Source organism: Haliotis cracherodii, unplaced genomic scaffold, assembly GCF_022045235.1.
Source record: "Haliotis cracherodii isolate W230 unplaced genomic scaffold, xgHalCrac1.p SCAF_2, whole genome shotgun sequence".
In the NCBI taxonomy this organism is placed as follows: Eukaryota; Metazoa; Mollusca; class Gastropoda; order Lepetellida; family Haliotidae; genus Haliotis; species Haliotis cracherodii.
This window is the reverse complement of record NW_027266275.1, coordinates 3,356,171-3,378,485: the sequence shown is the minus strand read 5'-3', so window position 1 is coordinate 3,378,485 and position 22,315 is coordinate 3,356,171. Positions and strand designations below refer to the sequence as shown.

Sequence of the window (22,315 nt, the reverse complement as noted above, 5' to 3'; positions counted from 1 at the left end):
AAAAGGCACTGTTGTTCCTGAAGATGCTTTTCATTTTGTTTGGAGGAAGATGATGAAAAAAACCGGAACTGGAACGGGAACGGGAACGGGAACGGGAAACGGAAACCTCATCCCAGGCAGGTGGCCATGCTACACCATTTGCGTTGCTCTGATTTGCAGGCTCCTGGTAGATCTGATTCTCACACAGATAGTGCAAGAAAGTAGCTGCCACGTTCTTGTGTTTCACTACCCCCGTCAGCTTGAGGTAGGGGCAGTGAGGGGACCGCTTGTGGTGTTCCACCCAAGGATTGTCTTTGGCCGCCCATCTTTTCAGTCGCATTTCACTTACTGCAATGAAAGCAGAACACTATCGGTGCTTTGCGTGTACATGAAGCCCGCATAGGCCATGTCTTTAGCGGTCTGGGCTGTCTGCTTTGGCCACGCCTCAAACGAAGTGACCCTGCTTTTAAAAGATTGGTGACATGGTGACGTCGGCTTACTGGTCGGCGACGATGGTGGTGGCGGCGGAGGCGGCAACCTCTCATCACAAATCAACAGATGAATTTTGGATCCATAAGAATCTGCTTAAAGCAATACAGACAAATTACACCTTTTTGGCCCCGCCCCTCAGCCCCTTGTTGGGTCAGCCGCACCATTTTGTACAAGTTTGAATCCCCACCACCTAGGGATGCTTCCAACCAAACATGGTGGATATCTATCTCTTACTTCCAGAGAAAAAGTCGCTTAAAGCAATATAGACAAATTACACCTTTTTGGCCCCGCCCCTCAGCCCCTTGTGGGGTCAGCACCACCATTTGTAAAATTTTGAATCCTCAACACCTAGGGATGCTTCCAACCAAACATGGTGGATATCTATCTCTTACTTCCAGAGAAAAAGTCGCTTAAAGCAATATAGACAAATTACACCTTTTTGGCCCCGCCCCTCAGCCCCTTGTGGGGTCAGCTGCACGATTTGTACAATTTTGAATCCCCACCACCCGGGATGCCTCCAGTCAAATTTCGTTAATTTCCAATTAGTGGTTCAGAAGAAGAAGTCGTTTGAATAAATTGTTGATGTACAGACGACGGTGAGCTAATAAAGCAGTCATTGTTTACAGGACAGGTTAATTTGAAGGCTCCCAGAAAAACTGAATAAATAGCATGTTTCTGGTAAAAATAATTCAAACCACTGATCTAATTTGTGAGTCAGGTTTCAAATCACAATAACATGCCAATGCCATTGCTTTCAGTCACCAGACAATCATGAAAGTATCAGCTGCAACCTGTTTAAGAGGTGAGGTGAAATTGGGTTTAATGTTGCACCAAGATTAATGCACTTATATAGCAACATGCGTGCATGTGTGTAGTTGTGTGTGGCTGCTTGTACTAGTCTGGACTAATGCCGATTTATAGTGCTAGTTCACTGAGATACCATGCCGCAGTTTAACATAAATACCCCACTCAAACACAGTATACTGACTCCGAGCCGACCAGTCCTTGTTTTAGCCCCCCTTAATGCTGAGCGCCAGACAGGATAACAAGTATCATCTTTTAACGTCTTTTGTTATGATGTGGCAGGGGATTAAACCCGGACCTTCTGCTCTCCGAGCGGATGCTTTACTAGTAGACCACGGAGGCGGTCCCTATTTAAGAGAAATTGGGTAGGTTGGTAGATATTTTTTCAGATAGATCTATTTCTTTGGATGTTTTTTTATGGGACACTATATTGCCATGAAGGGACATAGTAGGAAGAAAGGACACTGCAATTGTTCTCTTTGACAGCCAACATATCTTTTTATCTACCATAAACAGATTAGTTTCCACATTGAATTTTGGTCTCAAACTCAATGCTACTAACCGCAAATCATAACTTTTCTTGATTTATCTCCATGGCTCCTATAATCTTGGACTAAAACACTGAGTGCCTGGCTATATGCACCATGAAGATATACAACAGGTCACAATCAGTTCCATACTGGTCCTCAGCTATTAAAAGGAAAAAAGCATCAACACCTACACACATGTACAGGTTGATAAATAATGGTTTTCTTAAAAAATTGACTGAACAAATTGGAAAGGTATTATAATATACACTTTATTTAACACAACAGACCTGTAAAACATGACTTTTTGTTCTACTTTGGAAGCCATACCTTATTACAAAAAATACATGCTGTAAATACAGCCCTGCCACAAGTGAGATTAAACTTAAGGTCAGCAGGTCTGGACCTGTGAAGATTCCGGGTTAGAATAGGTCTTCAGCAACCCATGCTTAAAAGGTGACTATGCTTGTCGTAAAAGGCGACTAACGGGATCGGGTGGTCAGGCTCGCTGACTTGGTTGATACATGCGTGGAATGATGCTCATGATATTAATTACTGGATTGTCTGATCCAGACTCAATTATTTACAGACCACCGTCATATAGCTGGAATATTGCTGAGTGCGGCGTTAAACAACAAACCAACCAACCAACCAATCAGCAGGTCTGTTCTTAAAAAAAACAAAACCACTACCCTCTTACCCTTGCATCATGTTCGTGCCTTTGTCAGCCTAAGTTCATCTCACGCAAGGCCACATTTACTGTACCGGTATTTCCAAGACAGGTACAAAAAACACAATGATCAATCCTAATTGTTGATCCATACAATTTTCTCTGACACCAAAATATATAATATCCTTAAACATTGAAGTACATGCACTAAAGCACCAATACAATGTCAATATTGATGGTAACATGAGTGAGTGAGTTGGGTTTAGCGCCGCTTTTAACAGTACAATTATATCCAGGCGTGTGTCAGCTTAATGTGGGAGGAAAGCCCGAAGTGATGCAGGTCTTAGACGTTTACCACTTCGAAGAAACCCACGAGCACGGGTATGGTGCTGACAACCTAGAAACATAATCTGGGCAAACTGGGATTTGAACCCACAATCAAAGGTTTCTGGCGTGTCCAAGGGACGCAACTCTGCACAGCAAATTGCGACGCCTTAGATGACAGGGCCACCCGCGCCCCCTTATGGTAACATGAACTGATTAGGATAGTTGCATGAATGGATGTTGGCTTTCTTAAATGTAAAGAACAAAGGTAAATAAATATACTGGCATCACCATGAATAAACTGAATGAATGACAAATGACAGATGCTGACAGGAATGCCCTGAATACATAATCCTCGTGAAATGATTAGAGCTTAAAGTATCACTGAATTAAACAGAATTAAGGTGTGTAACAGTGTGTCAGCTTGATGTGTAAGTAAAGCTGACTGTAACCATGCCCCATGCCGTAGACATTAATCACCTTGCATGTTTTAAAAGCCACAAGCATAGTTATGGTGCTTGATCACAATAGGAGGCAGTCTGGTAGAATAACTCACTATCAGCAAATCCTGGCAAAAAAAGAGACGCAAATCTGCACATCAAACTGCAATGACTTAGATCACTGGGTCACCTGTGTTCCTTGATGTCAGAGAGTGGGTGAGTGAGTAGGGTTAAACGCCGATTTTAACATTATTGCAGTTATATCACAGCGTGTCAGCTTAATGTGGGAGGAAAGCCCGAAGTGATGCATGTCTCAGACATTTACTGCTTCGGTGAAACCCATAGGCGCGGGAATGGTGCTGACAAACCAAGAAACATAATCGAGCCGAACTGGGATTTGAACCCACAATCATAGGTTTCTGGCATGCCCAAGGGACGCAACTCTGCACAGCGAATCATGGCACCTAAGGCGATGTGGCACACGTGTCCCCTTCATGCCATAGATAATAAACATCGTCAAATAGAGACTGCAACTTGTGGACCTCACAGCATAAAGTTAGTCATATATGCTCCCAGTTATTCATTGTTATCAGAATATGAGTCCCACTTCGCTCCATAAACTTATCTTGGGCCCATGCTTGTCTGTAAACTGCAGCATCTGTTGCTGGATACAGAGACCAATCTGTTACGTGAATGGTAGCCACTCCTTCATCTACCTACATAGATGCTGTGTCTATTCTTCATGCTTGTACTCCCACTTAAAGAGGCCTTCACAGTTCTTGGGTTTACATCAGCAAATAGGCTTAGGAAATTCACTCCAGGAGTAATTGATATGGTGTCAGTCTGTTTTCTTGTAGGCTACCATAGCATCCACTTTATGTATAGATGTAGAAAAAGACCTAAGTCGAACTTCCTCTGAATTCACCACAAAATGGGGCCCTGATTCTCCCCAGGCATCTGGAACATCCATGTCTTTGTCTGTGTACACCAGGATATCAAACGCACCTGGAGATACAAGCAAGTAGAAATTTCTAATAAATTGTATTGATAAAACTTATCACATCTCACACAAAGCATTTCAGCAGTGTTTGAGGTTTGTGCAGTATTTGAGGTCTAGCGTCCATATGGGGTGTTTGAATAAGTGAGTGAATGTGCTTGGGACAGTATTCCAGTTATATTAAGGCGTGTCAGTTGGTGCGGGAGAAAAGCCCAAAGTGATGCAGGTCTCAGATGTTTACAACTTTGGTGAAACCCATGAGCATGTATGGTGCTGACAAAACTAGACACATAATCGGGGTGAACAGGGATTGTAACCCATAATCATAGGTTTCTGGCGTGCCCAAGGGGTGCAACTCTGCAGAGGGAACTGCGGTGCCTTAGACAACTGGGTCACCTGTGCCCCCTCCTAATAAGAGTTTAAAAACAAACATTGTGAGTTTTGATTAACTGTAGAGTCAAGATGCAAGGACTGCCAATTAGCCTGAGCCTGGTCTCCTTTCAATATTATTAACTTTTTCAGATTATATAAGAAAAGATTATAATATCTAAACATTAGTTTGCTAAGTTTTCTGCAGTTCAATAAAAATAGGAACATTTGTGTATTTCCATCAATGTATAACGTACTGCAAAATTCTAGCTGAAAGTAGGACATATCACCATCACACAGCATTTGGGCCCAATACATCCACAGTTGATGGAGTTACATAGTGAGTGGGTATGGTTTTACGCCGCTTTATAGCAATATTCCAGCAATATCATACCGGGGAACACCAGAAATATTCTTCACGCATCAAAACCCAGGCCTTTGATGTGACTAGCAAACACAAGGCTACCCCACCGCCACGTATGAAGTAACCATGAAGTATTGATGATGAAGAAGATTAGTTGTTAGTTAACAAGAGTTACCACATTGAAATACAACAGGGTAAGGAAACTCACACGCAGTCTCTAGAAGCGGGAGGAATGTCACCGATGCTGTTATTTGCCTGATCACAGAGCGGATTTCTTCCTTGATTGCTTTGTCTGATTTGTCCTTTTTACTGAAAATAGAAACATGCACAAATTTACTGACAATGATTGGAGAATTATTAATATTATTGCAAAAAAATGGCACTAAAAGTATAAACTTAAAATATCAATATTATCAATACATTATGATACATAGTTCCTGATCCATGGATCAGGTCTCACACAGGACATGGTCCTCATGTCCTCATGTTATTAGGGCTGGCAAAAAAGATTGAAAATCACAAATATCGTCGATTGGGAAAAAATATTAACAATTATCTTGTGATTTGGATAGGTGGGTGCGTGGGGTTTGGGGGAGTTGAATTGTAAATGTGTCTTTTTCACCAGCAGTTCAGTTACATCGCTGTCATCTTCAGTTTGCTGTGATGTAGATGTTTACCACTTCGGTGCAACGTATGTACAAAGGTGGTCTGGTGACACAATCAAGGATCAGTCTTGCATTCCTACCCATGACCTGCTGGTCCTTACCATGCTAAGGACAAAATCTAGAGCAAACTGAAAACGATAGTCAGACATCCTCGATAAACGGCCCAGTGCCCAGGATGCTTTACACAGTAGGTGAGGTGAAATTGGGTTTAACGTTGCGTCCAAGATTATTGCACTTATATAGCGACGTGCATGCATGTGTGTGTGTGGCTGCTTGTACTAGTCCGGACTGATGCCAATTTATAGCGTCAGCTCACTGAGATACCATGCCGCAGTTTAACATGTATACCCCACTCAAACACAGTATACTGACTCCGAGCCGACCAGTCCTTGTTTGAGCCCCTTAATGCCGAGTGCAAGACAGGGTAACAACAAGTACCATCTTTTAACGTCTTTTGGTATGACGCGGCCGGGGATCGAACCCTGGATCTTCTGCTCTCCGGGTGGACGCTCTACCACTAGACCACGGAGGCGGGCCATTACTCAGTAACAGAACAGACAAAGAACACATGCCTTTGAAAGGCATTTAGAAGTGATATACACGAGGAAGAAAATTTATGGATGTCAACTTCTTTATTATGAGGAACACAACCTTTGGAAGTATATGCTTACTCCTTCATCAGGTGAATGAACCATTCACCTGATGAAGAGTAAATATATACTCTGTAATGTTGTGTTCCTCATAATAAAGAAGTCCTCCTTAAAGAATTCATGGACACAAGGTAATACTCACGTGTCAGCTGTCACTGTCTTATCACACTCGATATCAAACTGCCATCTCTCCAGGACCTCATTTGTATACACACTCTTGATGACAAGGACCAGCTTCTGTACCGTCATACCAAGCAGCCAGTCTAGAACAGAACACCCAGAACGATGTTTCAAATGTTTGTGACTGTCATATTCCACCATGACAAAATGTAAATGGAATAACACTAATGGGTATTAATATGTGTATGTCACTATCTTATTCAGTTTAGCGCCGTCACATCTACAGTTATCTACAACATCTTTATCTCTATTCAACCATAACACAAACTCTTTGGTGTTAGCAAGGGTAAGGGTAAGGCAGCATTGGTAGAGTCCTATGATAATCGAGCCATCTTTGCTGCTGTATGTCACCAACCATAGTTTGTAACACATCACAATACTTTACTTGAAAGTGTATAGCAGAGCTACTTTAAAAGCAAACATAACGTGGACACCCCCTATTGAAGAAACATGAAGTGAGCCTCCCAAGGTATCGTTTTAAACTGTCACAATCAGAGGCAAAGGAGAGCCAAACTTAAAAGCTGTTCTCACCAAAATTTGAAATACCATATTCGACGTAATAAGCGCCCCGCTCTAATAAGCGCCCACAGCAACATTTGCTAATATATTTGCTAGTGAACAATACCAATTAGCACCCCTTCCGATTGATCAATGCACACAACACTTATTTATTCGCGTGTAATACACACTCTTGTGTTATATGCACCCTTAATTATGGGCAATTAAATTCTTGAAAAATGTATCTCTCGTATTTAAACACTTCAGGCTGTCAGCATAAACCACAAAATCTATCCTTCTACTGTTTTTTTTCCACCAAAATAATATCCTAATAAGAGCCCCCTATTTCTAATTTTGAGAGCGCCCTGGGCGCTTATTACGTCGAATACAGTACACACTTTGTCATTTTTATCATGTTTTCTGCCTAAAATGAAATGCCATCCCCTATTACAATGAACAGCAAATTTATTAATGTCCAGTGTATATTATATTTGATATATATCCTGCATCACACATTGCATTCCCCTCTATTTCCTGCAGAATATGATTCGAAACGTACATGAAGATAGGCGTCCAAGATCGTTGCTGATCCAGAAATCACCCGAGTTGATCCTAGTCCGGTGGAGCAACAAAGGTGTCCTCTTAAACCAAGGTGACCTCTCGGGGAAGTAACGATTGAAGGCATCCATGTTGTTAATAATTACGAAGTGTCCTTCTTGGGGACAAACAATATGGGGGAGTAAAACCCCAGCGTCACTGATGGTGAAGTCCTTCAAAAGTGTACTTCCCTAGAACGTCGCTGTTCTCCTGCAATATGGGATAGTACATCCCCTCCTGGGTGGTCGACGTTTTTTCACATATGAGAGGTGGCTCGGCAAGAAAGTTGAGTCGGTATCTGAGTCGGACAGTATTTGTCATAAACTTGTGTCCGAGAAGACACCAACTCTGCAAGGGTACCTGCCTGAGGTGTCTCATGTGTATCTCCATATCTATCGCCATTATTTGCAAGTCCTGCACCTTGCAAAATGTGGCCATCGTGATTCCATTACGCGATGAATGTCCACATCGACAGGAGGTGCACAGGTGGCATAATCCATGCCATGGATGGGTGGGGATCCTTTCCTCCAGCACGGTTGTTTGAAAACTGCTGATCATCCCAGGGAGGCGAAGTTGCCATCAAGCACCTGAGGTGTGCCGTATAAACCTGTCCACCAGTAGGTATAACCCATCCTCTACAGATTGCACCATCTGGATTCAGGCCCCGGGGACAAAACGGGAAGCCTATCAGCCAGACACTCTATGATGTTATAGTCGGCCAAGTGATTATGAATTTATCGTCTTCCTCATGATCTGGGCAGAAGTACTGTTCTGAGGAAGGAGAACAGCGAGGGTCAGAAGATCTGCTCGATGAAGTAGATGGTCAAAGATCATGACGATCATCGTACGATCTGTCAGGTGCAGTAGGAAGGAGGTATTGCTCCTTTAAAACATCATATGTTTATACTGCAGGAAACTGATTCTCAAACTAAATGAAAACAATAAATTGGCATATACTTAATTTAATAACACACCTGAAAAAGATGTGTAGAATACCCAAGCTCACATATTCCGACTTGGGCAACCTCGCCAAACACCACTCAGGCACTATTGTCTCACACCCTTAAACTAAATAAGTAGATCCCAAGCGGTTACCATGCAAGGCTGGCTAGTCTCGGCTGTCAAAGCATCTCTGATCCTCTGAAACATGTTAAGAGGTAGGATGATCGTTGTTGAATCTCCCATTCTTCCGAACTCAACAATCGATATGGTGAACGTTGTTTTCTTTCTTGATCGATCTATTCGTAGCTATGTCTCTTCTCCTGATTCGATGAGTGTGATAAACGACAGAATCGTCTGTGAGGCATTGTAACGACTTGTCCGATCCTCCATCAGAACCTCTGGCAAGGGGAGTATAGTGGAACACGAAGCCAATCTACAACAGACTGTCTTAGTGGTCTTGACAACTATGACCGAATGTTGGCCTTCTGATGTCACTCTCTGTACACAGTAATATCAGGTTGCTGGTAGAACGAGGTCTGATCCCTCATCTAACGAAGGTGCAGACACACTTACAATAATGTCCCGATGTCTTAGATACAGAGGAGCCTGATTTTGAACTTTTCAGCGCAGTCCTCTTTGTCTTATTAACAGTGAGTGAGTTGGGTTTAACACCGCTTTTAACAGTATTACAGTTATATCGCGGCGTGTCAGCTTAATGTGGGAGGAAAGCCTGAAGTGATGCAGGTCTCAGACGTTTACCACTTCTGTGAAACCCACGAGCACGGGTATGGTGCTGACAAACCTAGAAACATAATCGGGGCGAACCGGGATTCGAACCCACAATCATAGGTTTCTGGTGTGCCCAAGGGACGCAACTCTGCACAGCTAATCGCGGCGCCTTAGATGACTGGGCTACCCGTGCCACCTTCTTATTAACAGACAACGGCTTATGTTCTTCCAAGATTAAAAAGGAACGCCTGTCATCATTTTCATGTGTTTCACACTAACAGCTGTAAACTTCTGATAGAAAAATCGAACAAAATATAATTCTTCTCCAACAAGAAAACGTCTTCACACAAGAACGTTAAGAAAGAGAATGAGTTAGCTGGGGACGCTGGGAAGTGTTTGGGTGAGGTGTTTTGTAAAGCTTGAAACTTGTTTTAAGGTTGTTTGCACACATGGATAAAAAAAGAATGAAGCTGGATCAATATTTATGAGAAGCACATCAACGTTCCTGTCTACCAGTAATTACCAGCCTTTTACAGGCAAAGTTAGGCTTGGACCGGTGTTTCATGTGAAGGTCATTCACTGTGAACCTTATGTTACCTTATAAAACTTTGTTGTTGAACAAAAGATTGGCAATGATTATTAATAAAGCATATTCTTCTAAAGAAGTCAGCTAGTCTTTACTCATCAGGGTTTACCGTTGTCTATATTCAGTGCAAGGAAATAACATTTCGCTTTGCTTTGAGATTTAATATCTATTTGTAGTGACTTAGTCTCAAATAAAAGTAGAATATTAAAAAAACAAAAACATTGTGTGCGAGTGAGTGAGTGAGTGAGTGAGTGAGTGAGTGAGTGAGTGAGTGAGTGAGTGGTTTTACGCCGCTTTAGGCAATATTGCAGCAATATCACGGTGGGGGACACCAGAAATGGGCTTCACATATGTGTATGATTTTACTCATGTCAGGAATCGAACCCGGGTCTTTGGCGTGACGAGCGAATGCTTTACCCGACTGCCTGAAAAAGCGTTTGAGGGAATTGTCACAGTTAATAACTATTTGCAAAAAGCTATTTTCTGACTGTTTAGGTTATCAAACTATTGCTAGTTTTATTGATGCAAGATTATCAAAGATAATTTGCTTTAGTCTCCAGTCCATCCATGTGATCATGAAATAAGGCTTCTGGGCAAGTGTCAAGAACTCGCACAGTGGCCTTTTGTGCATCCTTACCATCTTACAACAAAGTCTATGATAGAAGCCCTATTTCTATACCTCTAATTTGACCAATAACTTCAGTGAGATATTTCTTTAGATCATCATCTGTTGTCACAAGCAAGGTCAGGCCATAGTTCTGGACTCGAGTGAAGGATTCTGGCGGGTAGATTCCTCGTTGGTATAGTATACTGTTGATGCCATATTCTGCAAAGAATGGGACATAATAAAGACAAATAACATTATTGCAGCAAGTGAAGAGTGAGCTAGTTGGGTTTAACGCCGCTTTTAGCGGTATTCCAATTGGGATACAATGACATGCATCAAGCAAGCCAGCAAGCCTGACCACCCCATAATTTTTAGTCGCCTCTTACAACCAGCATAGCTGCCTTTTACGTCAAGCATGGGTTGCTCAGGACCTATTCTACCACGGATCTCCAAAAGGTTTAAGATGGTTTTATATATGTGACCTTATCTCTCTTCAAACAACAATTAATACTTGTAGAATATCTTCTATGTTACAATCAGAAAGGTTTGAGTCTCACTAGCTCAATTCAGAACAGGAAATTATGATCTAAAGATCTTTAAAGACATATTTCAAAAGTCTTCACAATATCTGTACGTATTGTAACATTAATGTTGAACAAAATGAGAATCACTTTATGCTTGTTTGTCTGTTTTAATTAAGAAACTACTATGTTCCAAAGAGGTTTATCAATTTGTTTTGCATACAAATATTGCATTGAACATAGATCATGCATTGTTAGAAACATGCATACCTAATAATTAGACCCGTGTAGATCCGGGTTAGAATAGGTCTTCAGCAAACCATGCTTGCCTTAAATGGTGACAATGCTTGTCGTAAGAGGAAACTAACGGGATCGGTCAGTCAGGCTCGCAGACTTGGTTGATACATGTCATCGTAACCTAATTGCGTGTATCGATGCTCCTGTCACTCACTGGACTGTCTGGTCCAGACACGATTATTTACAGACCGATGTCATATAGCTGGAATATTGCCGAGTGTGGTGTTAAACAACAAACAACGATGATTTATGTTGAACGACGGGCATGCGGCCTCTCAGGTTGCCATGAAATGACATAACAAAATAGTATGGCTGTCTGAATCACTAAAACTGTCAGTTGCACTTGTAGCACGCAATATATATATCCAATTTTGAGGTTTATTCGTATTAATGGCCCCCTGCCAAAATTGCCCCTAATTTAAGTGAAAATGGTCCCAAATTTTGGAGAAAACGGCCCCATGTTTTGGTTAACATGACCCTGAAAAGGGTCCCTAATAAAACTTAGATAGTTGATACAATTGTCACATGAGACCCTTGTCTCCCATTTGACATTTGGCCTGGTCACAATCAGGGGTAATATTTTTAGACCAGCTTGTTATAAGGACCTATATGGTTACTTACAGGATGGAAAAAAAAGAGGTCCATTGTACTTCTTCATTTTGCAGTTGCATTGTCTTGATGTGACGTTAAGTACTTTCAGCTTCCAATCTGCCATTAGAATTTTTAGCCATGTGATTTATCCGTTATATTTTGTAGCCTAAATTTACACTAACTTTGATGAAGATTGATTGTTAGGATTCAAAGAGCATAATATGTTACTTCATTCGTATGAAAGAGTAGCAATCTCTCTTCAATTGAAGGTACAGCTGAATGTTGTAACTGAAAATTTGGCAAGTTGACACTTCCTCACAAAAAAGGTATGCTTGTAATATTTTCTTATATTTTACAAATTGTGCTTAAATATTACAGCTTTTATCTTTTTTCCAGCATTCGGAAAACCAACTTTGTGAAAAATGGCATGATCATCAGATTTGCAAAATGTAGTGACCGCAGCCCTTAATACAGGGGAGGTGAGTCAGTTGCCTAGATATTTGTCTTTGCACTTATCGGTTAACAAGTTTGTCATATACTACTACTGTAAATCTTGAAATTAACGCGAGTGTGAATTAAATGAAAAAAAAACAAAAACGGATGACAATAAGGAAAACCCCTTTCAGGCAATAAAAATGCCAATATAGACCTTTTATTTTCTAACACCAGTAAGCATTTTAATTGCACTAGATTTTTCAAGAAAAGTGCGACAAAAATGTGCCCCCGGATTGTGACTAGGCCAATTAATAATTGTTATTTTCTTTGTTTTTCAATTAGTACTAGTAGTAAGCATTGTTATATAAAAGAGGGCCAGAGGCCAGAGACCATGACACATACAGGAAAACTGAGGATTAGTGAAGGCCCCATGTATTAATTGTTACTGTATTCCTCAATTCCATGGTCGCTATTCTGTTGTTGCAGAAATCACAGCTAAAGTCAAACTGACCAGAGCTCCAGATAAGCTGCGTATCTGCGTGAAATACGCATCAGAAATGCAGAAATACACAGTAAAATATAATCCAAGCGTATCAAATACACAACGAACATTACAGATACGCTACAAAAATAAAACTTGTGCGTATCATCAAAATATTGTGAAGTAACCCTGCGTATTCGATTAGCAAATCAGCAACTTATTTTGAAATTATAAAGGGGCATTCCGTCAACCTTGCCAAACTCCACGATGACAATTACATCATGATCATTTGCCATCACACTTTCTTGTGGAAGTATCGTGGTATTTTTGAGTCCTATAAAGCTCTCAAACCTACACGACACCAGTTTGCAGGGACTAGATGAATAGTGTTTTTAAATATTTAACTTAAATACCCACATGTGTAAAAACTAGTGGGTAACAGAAATTTGAATACGCAGGTAGAATTACTGATACCCAATGATTTTAAAATGCATGGGTAAAATACCCACAACATCAAAAGCTTATCTGGAGCTCTGATGACTGTTCATTTCAACAAGTAACAAGATAAATCAGCTGACTTTATCCTGTGACTTTTGTCTGGGATGATTCACAGAGTATGCGAACTTAAGTTACTGTCACTTAGTAAAGAATAAATAAACTAGGCCAATAAACTACATCACTACGTTTTGTTTCTTCAAAATTTGGGTCCATTTGTGCCAATATTTTGAGTCCATTTTCACTCAAATTTGGAGCCGTTTTCTCCCAATTGCCAGGAGACAGTTTTGCATGGGGTGATTTTCTCCTGCACCCCATACATTTGTATTACAAATGCATGCAGATTAAAGGTTTCTGCTTGTTTTGAGCATTTATCCCCTACTTTTCATGTGTCGCGTGTCACTATATTACTATTAGCAGTAAAAGACATGGAGGATCCTCATCGTGTGCATGTCGGCATGACTTAACACAATAACACCGAGGGCGACGTCATATGATATTCCAAGCAAACCTGCGATGAAAACATTCGCAATTATGACAGACAGCGTAGGCCTACAGCCTCTTGCCTCTAATATCTCTGTCCAGTGGTAGAACATAAATAGTGTATCAATCATTTAAAGCATGTTCTTTTTCTTGCGACACCTTTCAACGAGGCTCTGGTGGGTTCTGTCTATTTCGAAACGCCAGTTTACCAAAGAATTCTGTGACAATTTCAGTCGATCCCTTCAGAGTTATCGCATTCTGTGTTTTGGTACCCGCCATGTTTGAACTCCCGCTGCTACCACAGCGCCTCTATTTTCAAAGGGAGTTAACTCTAATTCCTCATCAAACCTACTCAGAACTCCATGGAAGGCATACAGATCGAACCCGAACCAAGGTATTATTGTCATGAATAGTTTTATTTGTAAATTTCATGAAGTATTTTTCATTTGTTTTTCTGCCCATTCAGTAACTTGTTATGTAAGTTATGTAAGTTGGTATGTAATTTATTTGTTTAAGTTGTTTAGAGGCATGCACATGAGCGTATATCCTGTATATCGGCATGCATAGTGTTAATCTGTAGGTAAAGTCGAACGGAACAGCAGAATGTGCCATTTGCATACATGATGTTTGCTTCACACAAATGGTCCAGATTCTCTCTTGTGGCGAAGATGAGAAATGTGTCATTATCGACTTGGTCAGAAATCGTGAACGGCTTGCTTACGTCAGTTAGAACCCAGTCGCCACCCAGTTGCACAGTAGGTCGTGTCCTGGGGAGGCCGGGAATTGTCCATAGGCGATTTGATGGAGTCGAATGTAGGGAAGTGCTGGAGGCATACCTCTGGAATCACGTCCGCTGTCTTCCCCAGAGTCGAGAGCTCGTCGTCGTCGGGGGTGGTCGGGTAGCCTAGTGGTTAGAGTGTTCGCTCGTCACGCCGAAGACGCGGGTTCTAATCCCGACATATCAGAGCTGGGTACACCAGAAATGGGCTTCATACATTGTACCCAGCTCTGATATTGCTGGAATATTGCTAAAAGCGGCTTAAAACCATACTCACTCACTCACTCGTCGTCATAGATCTTGGAAATTGACGTTGTAGAAAATCCTATATTTTGATACCCTTATTTTGACAATGGTAAATCAAATTGTGCCCCCAAAACAGTTAGTATTATGATCAGGTTTTGTTTATCTCTGGAAACAACAATCAGTTCCAAACATTTCAAGTCTTTTGTCAGGTATATTTAAAAAATATTTTTTTGAGGTATATTTATGTTGCAATTGTCTAGTTACAGTAGTATCATGGACCTATAAACGGTTATATAGGTCCGTGGTAGGTACCCAGCAGGTGTCGTTGCGTCGCGTAGTGCAGCTGACATGGACGACAGAAGACAGAAAACAAAAAACCAACAGTGAAAAGCTTCGTGTTGTAGTGATGGGAAGTCCAGGAGTCGGGAAAAGTCAAATGATATTAACATTAATTTCAAAACAAAACGTCAGTGGCCTTCCCCACAATATAAAGGACTACCACTGACAATGTGTTGGACAGTCTCATTAAATGCATTGCATAATCTACATTTCATATTTACATTTTGATGCAAAATCACACATTGACGGTTTCGAGGGGGAAGTGACTGGTCCTGAACAGCAAACAGAAAGCCTTCTGTTTCACATTTTAGGCCAGCCGACCTCATCCTAGCGAAGGACTGTGCAGGGTTGCCTATCCTCTCAACACACTGCAAATAAACTCGATGCAGTGGTCGTTCTGATAGCCTCTCCTTGAAAAACTGAATCTGGGCCGATTTGATATTATTGGTCGTAAGAGGAGACAATAGGTCTGGTGGACAGGATCAGCGACTTGGTTGATAGCGTGGCATCGTACCCCGACGGCCTTTATTGTTGCTCACAATCTCAATCACTGGATTACAGGCCACCATCATATAGCTCGAAAGTTGCCGAGTGCGACGTTAAACAATAAACTCAAGCGCCCTAGTTTGCCAGCACCGTGTCGTGCCTCTGGGATCACCAACGCGATGAATGTCTGGAGACATGCGACTGCATCCGTGGTCTAGTGGATAGAGTGTCTTCCCGGAAAGTGCACAGTCGCTAGTTCTATCACCGGCCGTGTCACCAAACGGCGTTAAAAGATGGTACTTGTTGTTACCTTGCCTGACGCTCGACTCTTAGGGGACAAAACAAGAGCTGGTCGGCTCGGAGTCAGTATAATTTGTCTGAGTCGGGTATTTATGTTAAACTGTGGCACGGTATCTCAGTGGGCTAGCACTATAAATCGGCATGCATGCATGTCGCTCTCTATTTGCAATTATCTTGAACTCGACGTTAAACTTCATCTCACCTAACCTCACCTCAAATGAACCCACCTCACCTCACTTCACCTCTAAAGACTTGCATCATATCCTCTCATTTCAAGCACAGACACAACGATATGACTGTAATTAAACCCTAAAGCAGCGTCAAATCACTCACTCATTTCAATATCAGGAGGTATGCCATATTGATAAAAGCTGTACATGTTCTTGAATCTTTCAGAATCTTTTATCAGCTTTAGAGTTATAGCAATAATAATGCAGTGTGTTTGTTGTGAGTGTACAAAACAATTTCAATATTTACTGTTATGTCAATTTTAGTATGTTTTCTTCGAATCTGGTAATTTTGCAAGAACTCATATGATCATGCTACCCTTTTTTCATTTAGTTCATTTCTATTGAAGAGCTTGTACACTATCAGCGTGTCATTTTAATGTGTATTGCTGACTGAGACTCGACAATTTACAGTCTGTCGTGACTGATAGTAGACTGGCAACAGTGACATAAAACAACATTCACTCAGCTCATTCCCCTAAGAATGACACACCATAAACGTCAAAGTCAGAGAATAACCTGTCTCGATTATCTGGCAAAACAGATTCTTTTTAGGGTAAAAGACAAAAATAACGGTGAAAATCATATGAATAGACAAGAGCTAGTTTTATTTCCTGAGGCTGCACAGAAAGAGTTGAAATACGATGATAGACGGACTTCCAATCTCGTACAAGAATCTATACAACAACAACAACAACAACAACAAACAGAATAATACAATTGTACTGCCTTCATCCGCTGTAAACCCTGGAGCGTAAATCAGTTGTGAATATGAAATGACAGAACCCATCTAAAATAACACGACGTATTGTTAGTGCGAAACACTGCCTTGACTGTTGACTGTTGACAACGTTGACTGTTGACTGTTGACAACGATGCTGTTACGTACAGGGGCATCGCCACGAAACCCCTGTTCCTTACGGATTAATGGGGTTACTACACTAAATTGTCACCCACAACAATGAAATACAACCCCTGCCCCTTTAAGTATTTGACTTAAGCTTTTTCAGAGTTAGCCTCCTCCGTAGCTTGTGGATGATATCAGCAGGGGAGGTCATTCTCCGTTGTCCCGACGCAGCACTACCATCGCATGCGCATACGTGACGTTGGACCACTTCTTTGAATACCCTGTCGACGGCGTCTTTGTCCTTGGTGGTGATTTCCATATAGCTGTGACCCCAATCCATCTCTACCACAGCTTCCACGATCTCTTTCGGAGGACTACGCGGGGGGACATCAAGATCCATCTTGTTACAAACGACGATTATGGTGTTCTAAAAAGGCAAACAATAACATGTAGGATAATATGCGTGAATAATGAGTGAATATTGAGTAAAGGAGTTTGGTTTTTAAAGTTTTTATCAGTAACGTCACGGCATGACAACATAACCTGGGAGGAAAGCCCGAAGTGATGCTCGTGGCTATGGCAGGGTTTGACAAATGTCTTATCTACATACTAGCCCACTGGTCCAGTAACAAATGTCTTACCTACGTACTAGCCCACTGGTCCAGTAACAAATGTCTTATCTACATACTCGCCCACTGGTCCATTAACAAATGTCTTACCTACATACTCACCCACTGGTCCAGTAAGAAATGTCTTATCTACATACTAGCCCACTGGTCCAGTAACAAAAGTCTTATCTACATACTAGCCCACTGGTCCAGTAACAAATGTCTTATCTACATACTAGCCCACTTGTCCAGTAACAAATGTCTTATCTACATACTAGCCCACTGGTCCAGTAACAAATGTCTTATCTACATACTAGCCCACTTGTCCAGTAACAAATGTCTTATCTACATACTAGCCCACTTGTCCAGTAACAAATGTCTTATCTACATACTAGCCCACTGGTCCAGTAAGAAATGTCTTATCTACATACTAGCCCACTTGTCCAGTAACAAATGTCTTATCTACATACTAGCCCACTGGTCCAGTAAGAAATGTCTTATCTACATACTAGCCCACTGGTCCAGTAACAAATGTCTTATCTACATACTAGCCCACTGGTCCAGTAAGAAATGTCTTATCTACATACTAGCCCACTGGTCCAGTAACAAATGTCTTATCTACATACTAGCCCACTGGTCCAGTAAGAAATATCTTATCTACATACTAGCCCACTGGTCCAGTAAGAAATGTCTTATCTACATACTAGCCCACTTGTCCAGTAACAAATGTCTTATCTACATACTAGACCACTGGTCCAGTAACAAATGTCTTATCTACATACTAGCCCACTGGTCGAGTAACAAATGTCTTATCTACATACTAGCCCACTGGTCCAGTAACAAATGTCTTATCTACATACTAGCCCACTTGTCCAGTAACAAATGTCTTATCTACATACTAGCCCACTGGTCCAGTAAGAAACGTCTTATCTACATACTAGCCCACTGGTCGAGTAACAAATGTCTTATCTACATACTAGCCCACTTGTCCAGTAAGAAATGTCTTATCTACATACTAGCCCACTGGTCCAGTAACAAATGTCTTATCCACATACTAGCCCCCTGGTCCATTAACAAATGTCTTACCTACATACTAGCCCACTGGTCCGGTAAGAAATGTCTTATCTACATACTAGTCCACTGGTCTAGTAACAAATGTCTTATCTACACACTGGACCCCTGGTCCATTAAGAAATAAAAGCTACTGGCCCAGATATTAAGTTACAAGTCCAACAGAAATTCAGACATTTAACAGAGCAAACACTTGTCAATATGGTTTAAGTCATTTTATTCATGACTTTACTGACTTTGTTTATTTCATGTACTTCTAACCATGGACATTTGAGCTTCCACGACTGTTGGAATGTCCTATCCCTCTTTCTTGCACTTTGTGTTGGTTCACAAGGCTTTTCAATTTGCTGCAGTGGCTTTAAAAAATTCCACGAAACGGTTCCGGCCATGACGGCCATTACAGAATACCGGTATGTGAAGCGTAGAAAGTAGCATTAATTTGATTGGTCACAATAATCACTTCCCGTTTGCTACGATGGAATTTATTGGTTATTAACAACTGGTCTCCACTTTGCTATGTAGCGTTGTTATGACAATATATATAATTCTTCTATCATTGCATATCATAAGGCTGGATCCTCCCTGTCCGGCACGGGTATCGCATCTACCTAAGATCACGAATTTGCTGACGACCGGTATCTATTTAAAAGTATTTCTTTCGGAAACGCAATGGTAGGACACTTTAAACATTGATTATTGTATTTAATAAACGTTGCGAAATACCGTCTTGTAGAGCTTAGAAATTTGAAGAAAGTGTAACAAGACATTTTAGACAGAAAAACAACGACTAAAAGAGAGCATTGTATATTTCAGTAACATCAACAAAACTTGACACTTGGCGCTACTCTATGAGTCATAACTACTGCGTCACATGTCTGATCATCCAATGAGGATATGAAAGCAAATATACGACCAACTGAACCAGCTGAAACTGAAATTGAACGAATTGATCCAACGTCATTTAGCACTTCCGCTATGGATGTAGATAAACCTGAACTGTTTAATTGGCATTTTTAGAAGTTGGTAAGTAACAGTATGAACAAGATATTTTTTTGATAACAAGGATGATTAACTTTCCAATAGCCAACTTTACCATACTACCGAGCATGATCTTTCATTCCACAATTTCAAAGAGCGTCATACCACTCTCGGAAGTTGTATGATCAAGGTTACAACATTCATGGCCCCAGTAAAGCTTTCAAAAAGTTTTATGGCAGTTTTATGTGTAGGACGTTACAAATTTGATGCATCAGTGACTAAATGATGTTCGGTGCAATTCCCTTTTTTGACTTTTCAATATGTTCCCTTATTTTTCGGCTGAGCGAGTGAGTGAGTTTAGTTTTACGCCGCTTTTAGCAATATTCCAGCAATATCACCGCGAAGGACACCAGAAATGGGCTTCACACATTGTACCCATGTCGGGAATCGAACCCGGGTCTTCGGCGTGACGAGCGAACGCTTTAACCACTAGGCTATTTTAGGGTGAACAATTGACTTGCTTTTGCGTGTGTTTGTGACGGGTGCCACAGGTGGGGCAGGATACGCTTCCCTTTTTGCGAACACCTGATATCATTACAATTTGATAGTGATTCATACACACAAGCTCATGATATAGTCGGAATCATACAGTCGATTCTGCTTCATGTAGAGATTTCTATTGGATATGGAAAGGGTTTTGTCGCTTTGTTTAATAGAATAAAGAAGTTATCCATACAATATATTGTCTTGACTGTAGATAAACCTGTTTCCAATTTAGAAGTTTCAAACTCAGGTTCAAACGTTAATAGAAACGATTATTATCAGTATCTACGTTTGAAACCTCAAAGTTGAAAAAAGGGTTTATAACCTCAAATTCTGATGTTTGCTTACCTTCCTCTCTTTGCTCTTCCACTTGACCACCATGTCCCGGATACAATTCATCCTGTCAAAGGATGTCTTGTCATTGACCGCGTACATCAGCACAAAGGCATCCCCCGTTTGTATGGCGAGCTTCATCATCTGAGGAAACTCTAGGTCCCCGTGGGTGTCCAGGATGTCCGCAGACACATTCACATCTCCGTCTGTAATTTTGCAACTGTAGAAGTCTTTTGGTGTGTCGCTGGTGGAGTTTTTAGTCCGACCATGGACAAACTGTGAAATCAGCGACGTTTTCCCGACTGAAGTTGCCCCCATCACTATTATCTTAAACTTAATGTTATCAGGTTGGTCTTTCTCAAGAGATTTTGCCTCTGCGGATGCCATCTTTGAAAATCAAATCAGAGAAGACGAAACAGTTCCCTACATGTCAGAGTGACGCGGGTGTGTAATCACCATGGTTATATGAAGTTTGTCACGCTACAAGATAAAGCCCCTCCTTGTGAACAGGAGTGGTTAAGTGTGTACGTTTTACGCTCATTAGCTAACTAATTATCATATAACGCATAGGGGTTTAGTCGCACTCAGTGAACGTTTTAGCCACTGTTCTACCCACATGTATCTGGCATACTGGTCAGAACATACTCGCAATGTATATGAGACCGCGGCAGAGCCCCAGATAAGCTGCGTATCTGCGGAAAATACGCATCAGAAATGCAGAAATATGCAGTAAAATAAAATCCAAGCGTATCAAATACGCAAGGAACATTACAGATACGCTACAGAAATACAGCTTGTGTGCATCATCAAAATATTGTGAAGTAACCCTGCGTATTCGATAAGCAAATCAGCAACTTATTTTGAAATTATAAACGGGCATTCCGTCAACCTTGCCAAACTCCACGATGACAATTACATCATGATCATTTGCCATCACACTTTCTTGTGGAAGTACCGTGGTATTTTTGAGTCCTATAAAGCTCTCGAACCCACACGACACCAGTTTGCAGGGCCTAGATGAATAGTGTGTTAAATATTTAACTTAAATACCCATATGTGTAAAAACGAGAGGGTAACAGAAATTTGAATACCCAGATAGAATTACTGATACCCAAGGATTTTAAAATGCATGGGTAAAATACCCACAACACCAAAAGCTTATCTGGAGCTCTGCCGCGGGAATAAATAACACAATGAAAATGAAAGAGTTACACTACTGGCATGAAAGACAGAACATTGCTTTTGACAAAACAATCAACAAGCACCAACTATATACACGAAACAATATAATCATTAAATACAGGTGGATAAAAGCGAGGATATATTATTTCCATTGTCATACAAAATCTCTGTTAAGAGCAGAATCTATTGCACGACTCCGACTATAGCATGGACATTATATTGGACTCACTCATGTTTATGAATCACGGTCAAATAGTGATGATACCAGGTGTTCGAGAAAAAGAAGAATTATTCACTTGAAAAAAATACGGGAACATATCGTACAAGTAAAAACAGGAATTTGTATCGGATCCGTCACACCTGGAATTGTCCTCCACACGTCTACCATAAAACAAGACGACAACCTTACTGAGGCCTTGAATGTTGTAACCCTGATCGAACAAGTTTTTAGCACGAGTCGTATGACGCTCTTTGAAATCATTGTAGAACAGCTCGAGTGAAGCTTCTGGAATATTGCTCGGCTTAAAGGAAAAGCCAGTATGTCACGGTATCTTAGCGAAAGCACTTTAACTGGAAGTTATTTAAATTAATAGGCGGGTTTAGACGATGCAACTTGATAATTCACTATCAGAACCATAGCCTATTTTTATTTCA

At 41.0% G+C, this 22,315-nt stretch overlaps 2 protein-coding genes across 2 annotated transcripts; both read right to left on the bottom strand.

Annotated features, from left to right (window-relative positions):
- Positions 1-2,119: 2,119 nt before the first annotated feature.
- On the bottom strand, positions 2,120-14,010 carry LOC139468650 (mitotic spindle assembly checkpoint protein MAD2A-like). The gene is made up of 5 exons (XM_071250772.1): positions 13,933-14,010; positions 10,493-10,639; positions 6,424-6,544; positions 5,175-5,275; positions 2,120-4,241 (listed from the first exon to the last, which is right to left on the bottom strand). Exons 1-5 carry the CDS (start codon positions 14,000-14,002, stop codon positions 4,075-4,077), a joined length of 606 nt encoding a protein of 201 aa, XP_071106873.1. The 5' UTR covers positions 14,003-14,010; the 3' UTR covers positions 2,120-4,074.
- A 3,072-nt stretch (positions 14,011-17,082) lies between these two features.
- On the bottom strand, positions 17,083-20,866 carry LOC139468567 (ras-related protein Rap-2c-like). The gene is made up of 2 exons (XM_071250628.1): positions 20,495-20,866; positions 17,083-17,373 (listed from the first exon to the last, which is right to left on the bottom strand). The coding sequence occupies exons 1-2, from the start codon at positions 20,864-20,866 to the stop codon at positions 17,083-17,085; spliced, it is 663 nt and encodes a 220-aa protein (XP_071106729.1).
- Between the last annotated feature and the right edge of the window lie 1,449 nt (positions 20,867-22,315).

Coding starts and splice junctions, on each gene's coding strand:
- LOC139468650 (XM_071250772.1), bottom strand. CDS start 14,002: ATGGCGGGTACCAAAACACAGAATGCGATAACTCTGAAGGGATCGACT. Junction 6,545..10,492: donor AGTTATTGGTCAAATTAGAG/GTATAGAAATAG, acceptor GTTCTGTTCTAG/ACTGGCTGCTTGGTATGACG. Junction 4,242..5,174: donor CCCGCTTCTAGAGACTGCGT/GTGAGTTTCCTT, acceptor TTGTATCTCCAG/GTGCGTTTGATATCCTGGTG.
- LOC139468567 (XM_071250628.1), bottom strand. CDS start 20,866: ATGGCATCCGCAGAGGCAAAATCTCTTGAGAAAGACCAACCTGATAAC. Junction 17,374..20,494: donor GGAAGAGCAAAGAGAGGAAG/GTAAGCAAACAT, acceptor TTGCCTTTTTAG/AACACCATAATCGTCGTTTG.